The 13,727-nt window shown below is 41.5% G+C and overlaps 1 protein-coding gene across 1 annotated transcript in view; it reads right to left on the reverse strand.

The window, feature by feature from the left end:
• grin3a (glutamate receptor, ionotropic, N-methyl-D-aspartate 3A) overlaps window positions 1-4,474 on the reverse strand; it is a 50,066-nt gene extending 45,592 nt beyond the window's left edge. Inside the window, exon 1 of the mRNA XM_038734691.1 lies at window positions 3,412-4,474. Coding sequence (XP_038590619.1) covers window positions 3,412-4,170 — 759 coding nt within the window. The 5' untranslated portion in view covers window positions 4,171-4,474. The remainder of the gene's footprint in view (window positions 1-3,411) is intronic.
• Between the last annotated feature and the right edge of the window lie 9,253 nt (window positions 4,475-13,727).

Raw genomic sequence — 13,727 nt, forward strand, 5'->3', positions numbered from 1 at the left:
GCTGACTCCTTACAGCAAAATGCCTCCTTGTGCACAGAGCAGCAAATTAGATATTACCCACACACACACACACACACACACACACACACACACACACACACACACACACACAGAGCTCAGTAGGTGGCAAGTGTCCCAGAGCCCTTCAGTCTAACTAATGGTTCAGGGGTGGTGTGTGTGTGTGTGTGTGTGTGTGTGTGTGTGTGTGTGTGTGTGTGTGTGTTTGCTGAAAAAAAACAATGATACTCTTTGCCCCTCCTAGTACAGTTGTGTGTGGAAAGTCAAAAGCACACATTCTAACTGCTATCAGTGCTCATTAATATGCAGGAACTGCCCTGTTAGTGCCACCTAATTAAAGAGGTTTCCAGTGTATAGTTACACTAAATCATTTTGTGTATAATGTCTGTGTGGGTGTGTCTACTTGTACTTGTCAGAGAGATTTGTACCTGTACAAAAATGAATACACACACACACACACACACAAATTCTCAAAGCAGGTGTGTTTTCCAGAGAATGGTTATTGATGAACATTTAGAGTGTTTTTAACAAATTCTCTCTCTCTCTCTCTCTCATTCCAGCTACAAACTCTACTGATAATCTTCAATTGGAGTATTTGGCACAAGAGCAGCTTTTCAGTTTATGAAACTGACTAACTGACAGTTTCAGTCTCCTTCCAACTATCAAGGTTGATTTTCATCCAACATAAAGGCACACTAACCTATACCAAATAGTTGTTATTGCCTAACCTTAACCATAAATCCACAAAGGGGACATATCAGTAAATGTTATATCATTTGGAAGACACTGACAACTACCTATTGTTTTTATTTAGGTGTTGTATATGCGGGTCTTGTTGCATACAAATACCTCATATCTCCAAAGTTCCAGCTTGTGTACCTACCCAAACCATTTTAAAGACTAAAGCTAAATATTGAAGATTGTCACTTCAGTTTAACTTGATGTTTTGGGGAGATGAGAGGTTTTTACTAACAGTTGGCTAAGCAACAGAGAGGAAAGCGGCATGTTGAGTCATGGAATGTCACATTTGTCAAAAACTGGTGCTTACTTTCAAAGAATGATTGACAGTTCTTACTTAAAACAAAATATTGTATAAAGACATTGGCATTGATTTAAAGAGTACAGTACAATTAAATATTATAATGATGCTTTCATGCTAAGAGGGTATATAGTGTTGTGAAAAGAACTGCACATACTGTACTCTATCCACTGCTATAGTGAAGTAATTTAGGGAACAGGTGGGGAAGAATAATTTTGACAAAAGCGGTGAAATGCATTTGAAATGTTCTGTATGATTGACTCCCTGCGCGTTACTCAGTGTGCATTCACCTCTGGAATAGGCCAAATGCCAAATGTGTTATCCATCTTGCTCCTGCTTATGGAGCTGCTCTTTATAAATGTTTTTTTCCCCCTGTATATACATAATAGTAGGCTGTATTCTAGTCCGAGGTTTGACTAGCCTATATATTATTAATGCTGCTCACAGCAAGCATGTGCCAGTTGAATTGGCCTGATTCACACCTAAACATGAAATATAATCATCATATATGTGTTTGAAAATTATTAGTGGATGAATTGAGGAAGGGCAGTTTATCATGTCATGTGTTGCAGAGATGGAGACTCGAGTTTGAGACTCGAGTTTGAGACTCGGATTCGAGTCCGACTTATGTCGCACATACAATGACTTGACTCGGACTCGAGGTGCGGGACTTATGAACAATGATTATTTTTCGGAAACGTCTGATGTGCTGGCTGCTATTCCCCTCCCCCCAATTACCTATAACCTGCCTACATAACACGTAGTATCAGCTGCGTGCAGCCACATGTGAGAGAGGACAACAAACATCGGCAGCTGCTGTGTCATTCATAATAAACTTTGACTTTAAAACTTCATACAACAAAGACCCAAACAAAGAAGCGCTGAACGCAAAATAGGTTAGTAACCCGAGGTTAGTAAATATGCTTAACTCAGCTTTGGCCGTCGTTAACTCCACCTGTCCCTCGTTATGAAAAGATGAGTGAGCGTTTGTTTACTTGCCAAACTTGTAGTGGTCAATTAAAGTAATTATTTATGTCCCGCTGTTTGCCATCCCCTTAATTATTAAAGTTGGCTGCAAACAGGTTACAGGTTTATTGTTGATCATGCAACATTACAGTTTTATTTAGTTATAACGTTACACTGGTTTGAGAGTCTGGGGTTGTGTTGACTTACAGTAGTTTATAAGATGTCATTAGCTGTGGACACATTAGGCTACTTGGTTGTCGTCTGTAAGTGAAAAACAGGTTACAGGTTTATTGTTGATTATGTAACGTTACAGTTTTATTTAGTTAACGTTGCACTGGGTTTGAGAGCGGCAGTGTTGCCTTACAGTAGCTAATAAGCTGTCATTTGCATTGCGCATTACATGGTTGTGCTCTGTAAGTGAAAAACATGCAGTTACAGAATTCCTTATAGCTATGTAGTTTTATAAGCACCCTGGATTAAACTCAGCAGGTGATACAGCAGTCATTATAACCACTAGTGACTTGAGACTTGAGACTCCACACTGTGTGTGTCAATATGTTTTGTCAAATTAAAGTATAGTACCAGGTTGCAATTCTAATGAAGTTCATTTACTATTTACTGTTGTGCTGTCACTGTATGTGCTCACCATGGAGTGCTGAAAACCAAGAAAGCATTTGTTTATGCAAATATGCCTCATGGCACTCGCTGCTGGGTGCACATAACCATCAATCACATTTTTACTTGTAACCTTGTCTATAAAAGAACAGCTAGAGAACGCACTCTCCTCCTTTTCTGCCAAGAGACACCCTGTGCATGGTGTAGATTTCAGCACCATGGACAGGGCCTGTGGGTGCTCCAGCCATGCTCCTTCCTTTTGTCTCAATTTGAAGCAACTAGAGCTTTTCGCCGACGTCCCAATTTGATGCGTTATGTGAACTTCAGCTTGTGTCACAAATTGTGTCGCCACTTTAGCTGAATTTGGGTCATTTAACCGAGACTGGTGAAATCGATACTGAACACGAAAAGAAAAGAAAATGTTCTGTCCTTCGTCGGAAAGAATGGCTAAAATACTGTGGAGGAGGAGAGGAAACAACAACAGAAGGAAGAGTCTCCCACCCCAGCCTCTGTCACTGGGCCACTGATGGCATTTGGTGAATTAGGCCTTATAAATCCAAATTAACTCATTTTACTCAGGTCTTAAAACGGAGATAAATGTATTTTGGTGTAAATTCAACGGCTCTGTGTTTGCTGGGCTTATTTTACAGAAAGATAAACACGTATTTCTTTTGACAAGCGAACATTATCTGTTAAACCTGTAGTTGTATGGCGATGTCTACAGTTTGGAGCTGTTCTGATGTAACTTAGGAATAACTTCGTGTTTTCTTTACCTCGCTGTGGCGCGTAAACTCCCCTTGCACAACGCTGACTACTGGCACATGAAGCGCAAGGGAGACGAACTCCAACTTGATGAACTCGTCTCGGTTCCGTGGAAAGGCGATCATGGCGGAAACCCCCTGCACGACCACGGTGTGACACACGCTCTCTACGAAGGACAGTGGGTCTTCGTTCTCGGGGCTGCCCACAGAGGAGGAGGAGAATGCGGGCAGCTCGCCGAGTCCGGACCCAACGGCCATGACAACCTCCAGGGATAAATTGTATGGCAGCAATCCGGCCCGGTTGAGAGCCTCGACCGCGAGCAGGACCGAGTCTCGGGGTTCAAACAGGCGGTTCTCCTTCAAGGGGTTCTCCTCTCGCTGCCGTGCATGGCTCTTACTCCTGCTAGCTCCCCGCTGGCTATTAACGGCACCTCTGTTCCTGAGGCTTCCATATCCAGGCGCACTGGCACTTGTTTTAACTTGCTTTTCCAACTCAATCCGCTCTCCGCTCCCTATCAAACCTCGATCGGTGTCCCAGTCTTCAGAGCCGCTGCCGGAGGCGGCGGAGAGCAAGCGAGGCTGGACTTGCAGAGCCCCTATCCGAACCGTGTGGCCGATACGTTTCAGCACCTGGCACGGCTGTGGGTGAGAGTGAGCGCAAGGCGGGAGAAAGACAAGAGCGCACAATAGTAAACATAATGGTAGTGAGACCCCGGTGCTTGCTCGAGATGCCGGGCCATTCATCATCATCATCACCACAGTCTTCATCATCCGCGCTCCACAGCTGCACCGGATGCCCGGTCCAACCACAGAACGCCCGAACACCGGGGCCGCCCCGTTGGTCCCCCTCCTGGCCCCCTGCGTGTGTCCCTGGCGCGCCGCTCAGACCAGCTGCAGCACCCGCTCCAGCTCCGGCTCCAGCTCGCGACAAAGTTGTGCGTTTCTCCACGGACACAGACAACAGGCTGCTGAGGCGCGAGAATAGGCACGAGCCGCGCACAAGCAAAAAATGATCCCCAAAAGTGCTGTTTTTCATCTCAAAAGATTTTCATCATTCAAGCCATTTGATCACTAAACAGGTCGTTGAATCAAACGGTAAAATTTCCGCAGATTCCAGGGTAAAAAAAAAAGCAAGCAGAGTGTGTAGGCAAGCCCAGAGGAGGAAATGTCGAATAAAAGGTTAATGCGCATCAAACACATTCCAAAACAGTGAAATCCACCACTGGAAACATCTGATGGTTTGATGGCAACGAAAGAAAATTATCCCATTATCATCCAGAGCGCAGGAGCCAAGACAACATTACTTTGTCTCGGTACTCGAGATGAATAAAGTAACACGTTTTCCCCTCTTGTTAAACACCCGAATAAAAGCTTTCCAGAGCGCGAGCGCGCGCACAGCTTGGCTCGAACCTCTGTACCGATACTTGTTCCGACGAGACCTTCTGCACGAGAGTGCAGTCTTCTGCGCACCTTCCAATGAGATTTAACCCTGTCCTCACTTTACCCCCACCCCATCCCTTTTAACAGTGTCAGGGGGACAGGATATGAATGGATAAGTGTATAACGCAAATAAACAAAGACACAACCAAGTAAATAAACACACAAGTAAAGATATGAACAACCAAATTGAAGTAATGCAATATATAAATATAATAGAAAAAAGAACAAAGGCAAATGAAAAATCATACTGAAATCAATTCCCACTGCTCAGATTGGGTTGAGGAACCTGGATGCAGATTTGATGCATCTGATCGACTGATTTTAACTGGAGTTTCAGAACACCATATTGCATTCATCTATACAGCTGCTGATTTAGATGTATGGTCATTCATTAACCTATAGTCCTGGCTGCATAAAAGCGCAAAGTTTTCCTAATTACATCTGGAAGCCTGACAGTGTACTGCAATCAAATACTGAACACTGGCCTAACAAACCACTGAAGAGATAAACTAACACTTCTGTTACAGTTTACTTCTGTTACAAGCTCAGTGATGTGTAACGTTTAAAATACGGTTGTATCAAGAATGTTGTGCTGGTGTTCATGTGTCCAGTTCCTGTATAGTCCCCAGGTGTTCAAAGTAATATATTTACCTTTACTGAAAGTAATGTGATGTCTGCAACTCTAACAGCTCCAGTGAGGTCAATCTCACATGTTAATCTGAGTTTTGTCTTGATTTTGTTACAAATATATACAAAATATAAAGAATATAAAGAATATATAATATAAAATGTCAAACCTGCAAATGTATGCATTTGAAAAGCATGAAAAACATCTGTTATGCAAAAAAACTTGCATTGTGCAACACATTGATTAGATAGATTTGTGAGATTTAATTGTAGATCTAGCCTGCATTTGCCTACGTTTGTGTGTGTGTGTGTGTGTGTGGTGTGTGGGGGGGGGGGTGCTCAGCCAGTTAAACAAAACCAGATGGCCACCTACTCCTACAGTAATAAGAGTGTTATATTTAATCATATTTAAGGACACCTGATTAGACCATTAACAGCTGCTGAAAGAGTTTAATTGATGGTAACCCACAGGACAGAGGTCACCATTGACCCAATCAGCAGCCTCAGTTTAAATAGCGACCTAGATTAATGATTGGTTAATTGTCTGATCTAGATTAATGATTGGCTAATTGTCTGTCTTGAAATGAGTGCCACGCCTACCAGGATATTGGAAGATCAATGACCCTGATCGATCTGATACTGCATGACCTCAAAAGTGGTTTTGACAAGAGAGGAGAAAGCGGAGGAGAAGGAGGAGGAGGTGGCGATCAGAGGGGACTGGGGGAGAAGGAGGAGAGAGAAGCAGAGGTGATAGAGTGAAGAGGAACATAGGAGCAAAAGATGGAAATGGGGGGGTGGGTATGTGTGTGTGTGGGGGGGGGGGGTGAAGAAGGAGCAAATGTGGACGTGAAGGGGAGAAGAGTGGAGAAGTCACTGCTGTACGGACAGGAGAAGAGGAGAGAGGAGAACAGGTACATAAGACAGAAAATGCAGAATGAGAGGTGATACAAAATGCTGCTTCCTCTGCAGCCAAAAATCAATAGATGAAGCAAAACAGAGGGAGGAAAGAAAAAGAGAAAATTGCATTGAGCGAAAGATTCAAGGTGAGATTTAAGAGTGAATCTTAGAAAGAGCCATCATAGTTGTTGTTGCACCAAAAAAAAGCAATTCTGCTTTTTTTTTTGCCATTACATTTTGCACGGTGTGGAGGAACGGGATATCAGGCAGCCATGTGCTGCATAAGGCTTTCAAAAGCCGTCAGAGTCAGAGTGTTAATTCTAATTCCAGCTCTTGATAAAAAGACAGTTTAATCACAGAAATGTTGAAGATTACCTCTGCCAATGGAATTGAGCTCAGTGGAAGTTCACATTTTAAAATGTATTTTTACCATCATATTCTAGCTGTTTCCCCATGGGCCGCTCATAGGAAATTCTTACTTTTTAGGGACTGTATGAAACTGTAGTGTGGTAAGAAGGAGACTATTAATATTGGGGTTTTTTTGATGAAGGGATGGGTAGCCTGAATTTCTTTTGTCATCTGTACATAACAGTTCTCTCTCTGTCTACTAGTACGAAGTAGTATGTAGTTATTAGAGACTGAACATTATCTCTGGCAAAGAACGCCAGGCCTGCATCTTCACTATGTGACATTCTTGCAGTTTAGAACATTATTAATATGATCAGTTTTGCTCAAACATAATCTTCAGTCAGTTCAGTCCCCTAGTAAAAATAAATTCTATTTTCTCATCATGGCAGAACATTGGTAAGTAAAACTTCATGAAACACTGAAAACGTATGTCTAACTTATATGTGTTAAATGTTTTTCCAGCAATGCCCTTGTCTTTCTTACATTTTTGTTTTCCTTCGTTGCTGCCGTTTGTCTCTTCGTACACTATCAATTACTTTAAATTTACTTAACTTGATCTAACTTCCTGTTTTCCTGTCAGCCAGCCAGCTGTCGTCCCACTTGCAGGCTCATCTGATTTCACATGCATGTCCACCTGCCTAGCTGAAACACCTATAAGTCTTGCCCTCTCTTTTGTCCCTGTCTGAATATCTGTCTGACCCCTTGTCTGGTTGCATATTCATCCATGTCCCTGTGTGTCTGCTTTGGTTATCGGATTTGCTGACCATTTCCTTCACCTGTCTGCTTTCCTGCCCATCCGTCTGTCTTCTTCCTCTGTCAGCTTAATTGCGTAACTGTGTGCTTGTGTGTCGCTCAGCCGCCCTCCCTGCCTGCTTGTCTCTCAGTTGGCCTGCTTGCTGTACAGTGAGGTTGCAGACTTCTCTGACCCTTATACTTGCCAGCCAAATTCCTCCATGGTTCAATTCCCCCTGCAGCAGCAGGGCTTATGATCAGATGAAACCTGAAGGTACAAAAACAAAAACATCAAAGTTGGAGCACCTATTAGACACACACCGGATCACATGGGTCTACATGCACCAACACGCTGCGATCACAGACACAAAGCCTTCCATCCTTACAGGCAAAATAAAATTAATAAAAAAAAATATATATATAAATAAAAGAAGATATAATTTTTTTTTATTTATTTATACATTTTAAGATTTTAAAAATGTACATGTTTCAAACATGAATTATATCTTTACCAGATTGTCTTTTTATAATTCTTCAGAAAGCTGTATGATAACTACAATATGCCCTTGTAATCTGACTGACACCTAATTATTTGTTTTACTCAGGTTTGCGTGGAAGCCCCAAATACAGTCGATCCAGCATGAGCAAATGCCTGATTTTAGTTATTTAACCCCAGTATCAGTCTGCTGTCACAGCTTCAAATGGTTTTAAGGTGACTTTTCGCTTTATTTTCTTAAGAAATATCACTGTTGTTCAGAATTCGAGTACAAGTATCTTGTTACAAAGATCTTGTATTACATCATACTCACAAACATACACTTTCTTCTTTGCTGTTTTCTACTCTTATGAGTTATTTAGTCAAGTGCAGGAAAACAAGGACAAATGTTGTTCATGGGAAAAATCCAGAATTAGACATACAATGCAAAGTGATGAGGTGTATTCAGTTGAAACTAGATGTATGTATTGTATGGAGTGATTAAGTATATTCAGTAGAATCAGTTTTGTGTAGTGTACACAAATAATCAATTTCAACATTTGGATTTTTACCCTTTCCTTCACAACCACGATACCAGAAAAGAAATAAGAAAACAGAATGAAGAGAGAAAATGAAAGACTGATATGTTTGCAATCCACAAGGTGTGAAATGTTACAGACTGCTCTGCCAAGGTCAAGCGGTTAAGCAATCAAGCCAAAGAACAAGATAAGAAATAAAGTTGTTTCCAGTATTGTGTCTATGTTTTAATGTGCATTTTACTGCTGCTGTTGGACCAGGAAGTCAAACAGAAGCATTTTCAATGAATTATGCTTTTTTTTCCTTCTCAGAGTTCGAACTGTTACTGTGTGCTACGTTTACTGATAACTACGTAGTTCATTCAACATGTTAGAATGTGTGTTGCACCACATGCAACACCTCTCACGAATGAAAGAAAGCTATTCGCCACGGTGAGAGCAATTAACATTCAAATTTAAGCCATTAATAGCTTTTTATGCATGTTATCACTCATGTTAGTAGTGGAGAGGGAAAAAACACACAATAAGAATTTTTGCATCTTAACTAAAATAATCTCAGCTGTGCTTCTGTACAAAAACCACACTACAAAGAGGAAATTCTTTGATAATGGCAAGGTCTCAAATAAAGTCTAGGCCACAGAATACAAAAGGCAATCCAGTCTAAATGTGCAAACTGGAACACACTGCAATATAATACAGCAGTGGATGAATAGTTCTCTGGAGTAGTGGTGATTTAATAGAACCAAAGAAGATAAAGAACAAAACAACATAAACTGTAGAAAGACTTTCATAATGTCAGGTTGGGATAACTGGGATCTAGTCTATATTTTATATATATAATATATATCTGTAGAGTGAATGAGAATACAACATGACAACAAGATGGGCAGAGTGAATATTTGAAAAAAAATTAGTTGGCAAAGAGAGACAGAGAAAATACAAACGGATTCCAGAGAAAGAGCAGGAGAGTGAAAGGAAAGCTTTTTTAAATTTATTTATTTTTTTATATTTCTGCTCATAGTTTAAAGCTTCTCTTTATCAGCATCAACTACAATAGTCCTTCACTTCAAAGTCTTATTTTATCTCACAGACAAGCAGTCTCTGTCAATCCCCTTTTGGACCATCGCCCCAGATTACAAAACCCAGATTCAGCAGAAGAGAACAATACTCTTGCTTTCAGCCGGCCACCCAAAGGACAGCATGGTGCCACACAGACCAGGAGTCAGGGAGGGCTGAGTCCTGTTATGCTATCTCTTCTGCCTGGTCTTGTTTAGTGTCTTTCCCTAAAAAAAACAAAAAAACAAAAATCTGTTGCCTCTACATTTACCCTTGTCCCCTTTTTTCAAATTTTCATGTGTGTGTTTCAGAGTTTTAGCCAAACAAGGAAACATGCACGGCATGATGAACAGTACAGCCAAATTATTGGAACCTGAACTTTGCCTCAAACCCAGAAACATCATTGTAAAACAAAACTAAAATATAGTGTGAAAGAATTGTCTAAAATGGTGATGGAAATGTCTTCTTTTTAATAATGTAGTTCCATTTTAAAGAAAATTGCATCTAATCCCTGTTTGGTAAGGTAAAAGATTGCAGGAGGTGGTTTAAAGCTCTTTGTTTGATGATAAGAGACACTTATTAGAATCAGAATGAGCTTTATTGCCAAGTAGTGTTTTACACATACAAGGAATTTGCTGTGGTGATAAGGTGCTACACATACAAACAGACAAACAGAGTCGACATAAATAAATGTAGAAATATATAAATATGCAATGGAAAAACAACGTTGCAGATGTATACACATGTGCATTATTCTGGGTCTGTGCCGTGCAGAAGTAACGCAATGGAAGAGAATATTGTGTATATATAAATATATAAACTGAGAACATAAAAATATACAACAACAAATATGTGCAACGTGCCAGGTCTGTGCCCGACATGAGATGAAACAGTATTTACATGTGCAGAGACATTTATATCATTTGCAAGGGGGGAGTGTCAGTGGGGGACCCGGGCCTTGTTAATGAGGCTAGTTGCAGACGGGAGGAAACTGTTTGTGGCGAGAGGTTTTGGTCCTGATGGACCGCAGCCTCCTGCCAGAGGGGAGAGTCTGAAACAGTTTGTGTCCGGGGTGGGAGGGGTCAGCTGCAATCTTTCCTGCTCGCCTCAGTGTCCTCGAGGAGTACAGGTCCAGAAGAGAAGGAAGATTGCAGCCAATCACCTTCTCTGCAGAGCAAATAATGCGCTGCATCCTGCCCTTGTCCCTGGCAGTGGCAGCAGCGTACCAGATTGTGATGGAGGAGGTAAGGATGGATTCAATGATGGCGGTGTAGAAGTGCACCATCATTGTCTTTGGCAGGCTGAACTTCTTCAGCTGCCGCAGGAAGTGCATCCTCTGCTGGGCCTTCTTGGTGAGGGAGGTGATGTTCAGCTCCCACTTGAGGTCCTGGGAGATGATGGTGCCCAGGAAGCAGAAGGAGGAGTCCACAGTGGTAACTGGGGAGTCACACAGGATGATGGGGGAGGGTGGGGCTGGGCTCTTTCTGAAGTCCACAACCATCTCCACCGTCTTCAGAGCGTTGAGCTCCACACTGTTCTGGCTGCACCAGATCACCAGATGGTCGATCTCCCACCTATAGGCGGACTCATCCCAACCTGAGGTGAGCCCAGGGTGGTGTCATCCGCAAACTTCAGGAGCATGACAGACTGGTGACTGGAGGTGCACCTGTTGGTGTACAGGGAGAAGAGAAGGGGGGAAAGAACGCAGCCTTGAGGGGAACCAGTGCTGATGGTCCTGAAATCAGAGACATGTTTTCCCAGCTTCACGTGTTGCTTCCTCATATCCATTTATAAGGATGCTTGTGTGCCAGACTAGAGTGAAAGATTTTCTGTGTAAGTAGAATAAAGTCCAGGGAATTTCTGTTGCGATCCCTTTCCTCCCTCAATTCTACCCTTTCGGATTTTGCTGCACCTGGGATAAAAAAACTTTCCTTAGTGAACGAGCTGTTTAGCCCTCCCCCTTCAATAAGAGATGTCTTTCCCATAGACTATAAAAGAAGTGGATGTAGTCACAGTGACATCACGCATTGGTTTGTGAACTATCGTTTTGAAGAAATGACTGGCATTTTTTCATCCCTATCTTGGTTTTTTGGAACCAGAAGTGAAAATATTTGAATGAGGGGGTGGAGCTAGAGAGGAGCGAGAGGTGACATAGCCATGAATAGGATCCCTTCCAAACTCAGGTAGTGAATGTGAATTTCATCCATCATACTAAGTTATTGGCTAGAGCCAAGTAGCTAGCTTGGACAGCACCATGCATCTATTAGTCCCATTAACTGTTTTTAATTAATTTGGACGCCAATTTTGGCAAGAGGAAAACAGGCTTAAGACGAAAACATTGACAGTACCCAAAAACAAATTTGTGGCTATTTAAAAGTACCTACACAGTGGCATGGATACACATTTTGGCTTCTTTATCCTGATTGACAGGTTGCCGTGGTTGCAGCAACTTATCACCCACAATGTAGCCACGCCCTAAAGCATACCCTGTTTTATTGTCTATTTTACCCAGAATGGGACCATAATTTACTAAATTAAAATCATCCTGTGTTGAAGAAGACTTGAAAGCAGCAATTGAGATCATAAACTCATTAGGAATGCAATCAGACTTTTTTTTTTGGCAATCAGTGGAGTTGCCTCGGGTGGCATGGTGGTGCAGTGGTCAGCACTGTTGCCTCACAGCAAGAAGGTTGTGGGTTCAAACGCCGGTTCACCTGGCCTTTCTGTGTGGAGTTTGCATGTTGTCTGTGTGGGTTCTCTCTTTGTGCTCCAGCTTCCTCCCACCATCCAAAGATATACAGACTAGGTTAATTGGTGACTCTAAATTGTCCTTAGGCATGAGTGGTTGTTTGTCTATGTGTGGCCCTGCGATGGATTGGTGACCTGTCCAGGGTGTACCCTGCCTTTTGCCCGATGTCAGCTGGGATTGGCTCTAGCCCCCCCCGCGACCCTGTACGCAGGATAAGCGGTTGACAATGGATGGATGGAGTTGCCTCCTGCTGGCCATTGGAGAGTATGCATGTTTAAGGCACTTTCACATTGGCTTCACTTTTCAGACCCCGATATTCCAGCTTGCTCTTTCCACTGCACTTAAAACATAAGCTGGAATTATTTGCTGCCAATGCAGGTAATGTGTGTTCTGTTCAGATAGGATAATTTAACTTTTTATATAAAATGTTCTCTAACATTCTTTTTAGCAAAGGATCTGTCAAACGAATTAATATCTGGCTTTGTGCCCTCATCAAATCGCAAAAGACTGCGATTTCATTAAATAAAAACTTAAAACGTAAGAATGCCTATAAATAAGATTAAATCAGTATAAATAAGTTATTTTAGGAGGTTAAAAAGGTAACTAAGTAACTTTTACTCTGAGTAAATTTTAAAATGAACTACTTTTTACTTGTGTAGATTTTTATAAAAGTAACTTTACTTGTACTTAAGTAAAAATTCAGTGTAACAGTACTTTTACTTAACTACAATATTTTAGTACTCTTTCCACCTCTGCATGAATGTTTGTTTAATAAGTTAAAAACCTTCCAAAACAGATTTTACAAATGCAAAATGGTATGCATATAATTATTTGGAACAGACTGCCATGCACAGGATAAAAGAATATAAGATAGAAATTAGTGTCATTTTACCACCACCTACTATCGTTCTCACATACATTTATTGTCTGTGAAGAGACAAGTAATTAAAAAAGTTGCCCATCTTACTTTTTAGAGCCATCTGTATCAACACTTTGCTGCACAGATCCAAAAGAAAAAAAAATTCATTGCAGTAACAATTGATTGTTTCACGGTTAGAGAGTGTTGTGTGTCCTTTAGGTGTCCTCATGCGATGGTTAATCTGACATTTTAACAACTTGAAAATCATTTTTACTGGATTCAAATCAACCATTCAAAATCTGCAGTCTCATCCGACATCCTACTGTGAGATCCATACTGTGTTAGATAATTGCTTCTGCAAACATCAGCAATGCTTAATCAATACCTCTCACTCATCTCAATGAGATGCTCATTACACCAGCCCATGTGCATTTTCATTTATCCAGCAGATGACACCGGCAGAGACAAGAGCATGCTAATATTGACACAGACCAGACGCCATCATCCCTGTGATGCTAATCTCACGCTGACGTAAGCTTTATGCCAATT

The sequence above is a fragment of the Micropterus salmoides genome, unplaced genomic scaffold (genome assembly GCF_014851395.1).
Source record: "Micropterus salmoides isolate LMB-PRFRI ecotype aquatic unplaced genomic scaffold, ASM1485139v1 Ms_hic_scaffold_20, whole genome shotgun sequence".
Classification (NCBI taxonomy): Eukaryota; Metazoa; Chordata; class Actinopteri; order Centrarchiformes; family Centrarchidae; genus Micropterus; species Micropterus salmoides.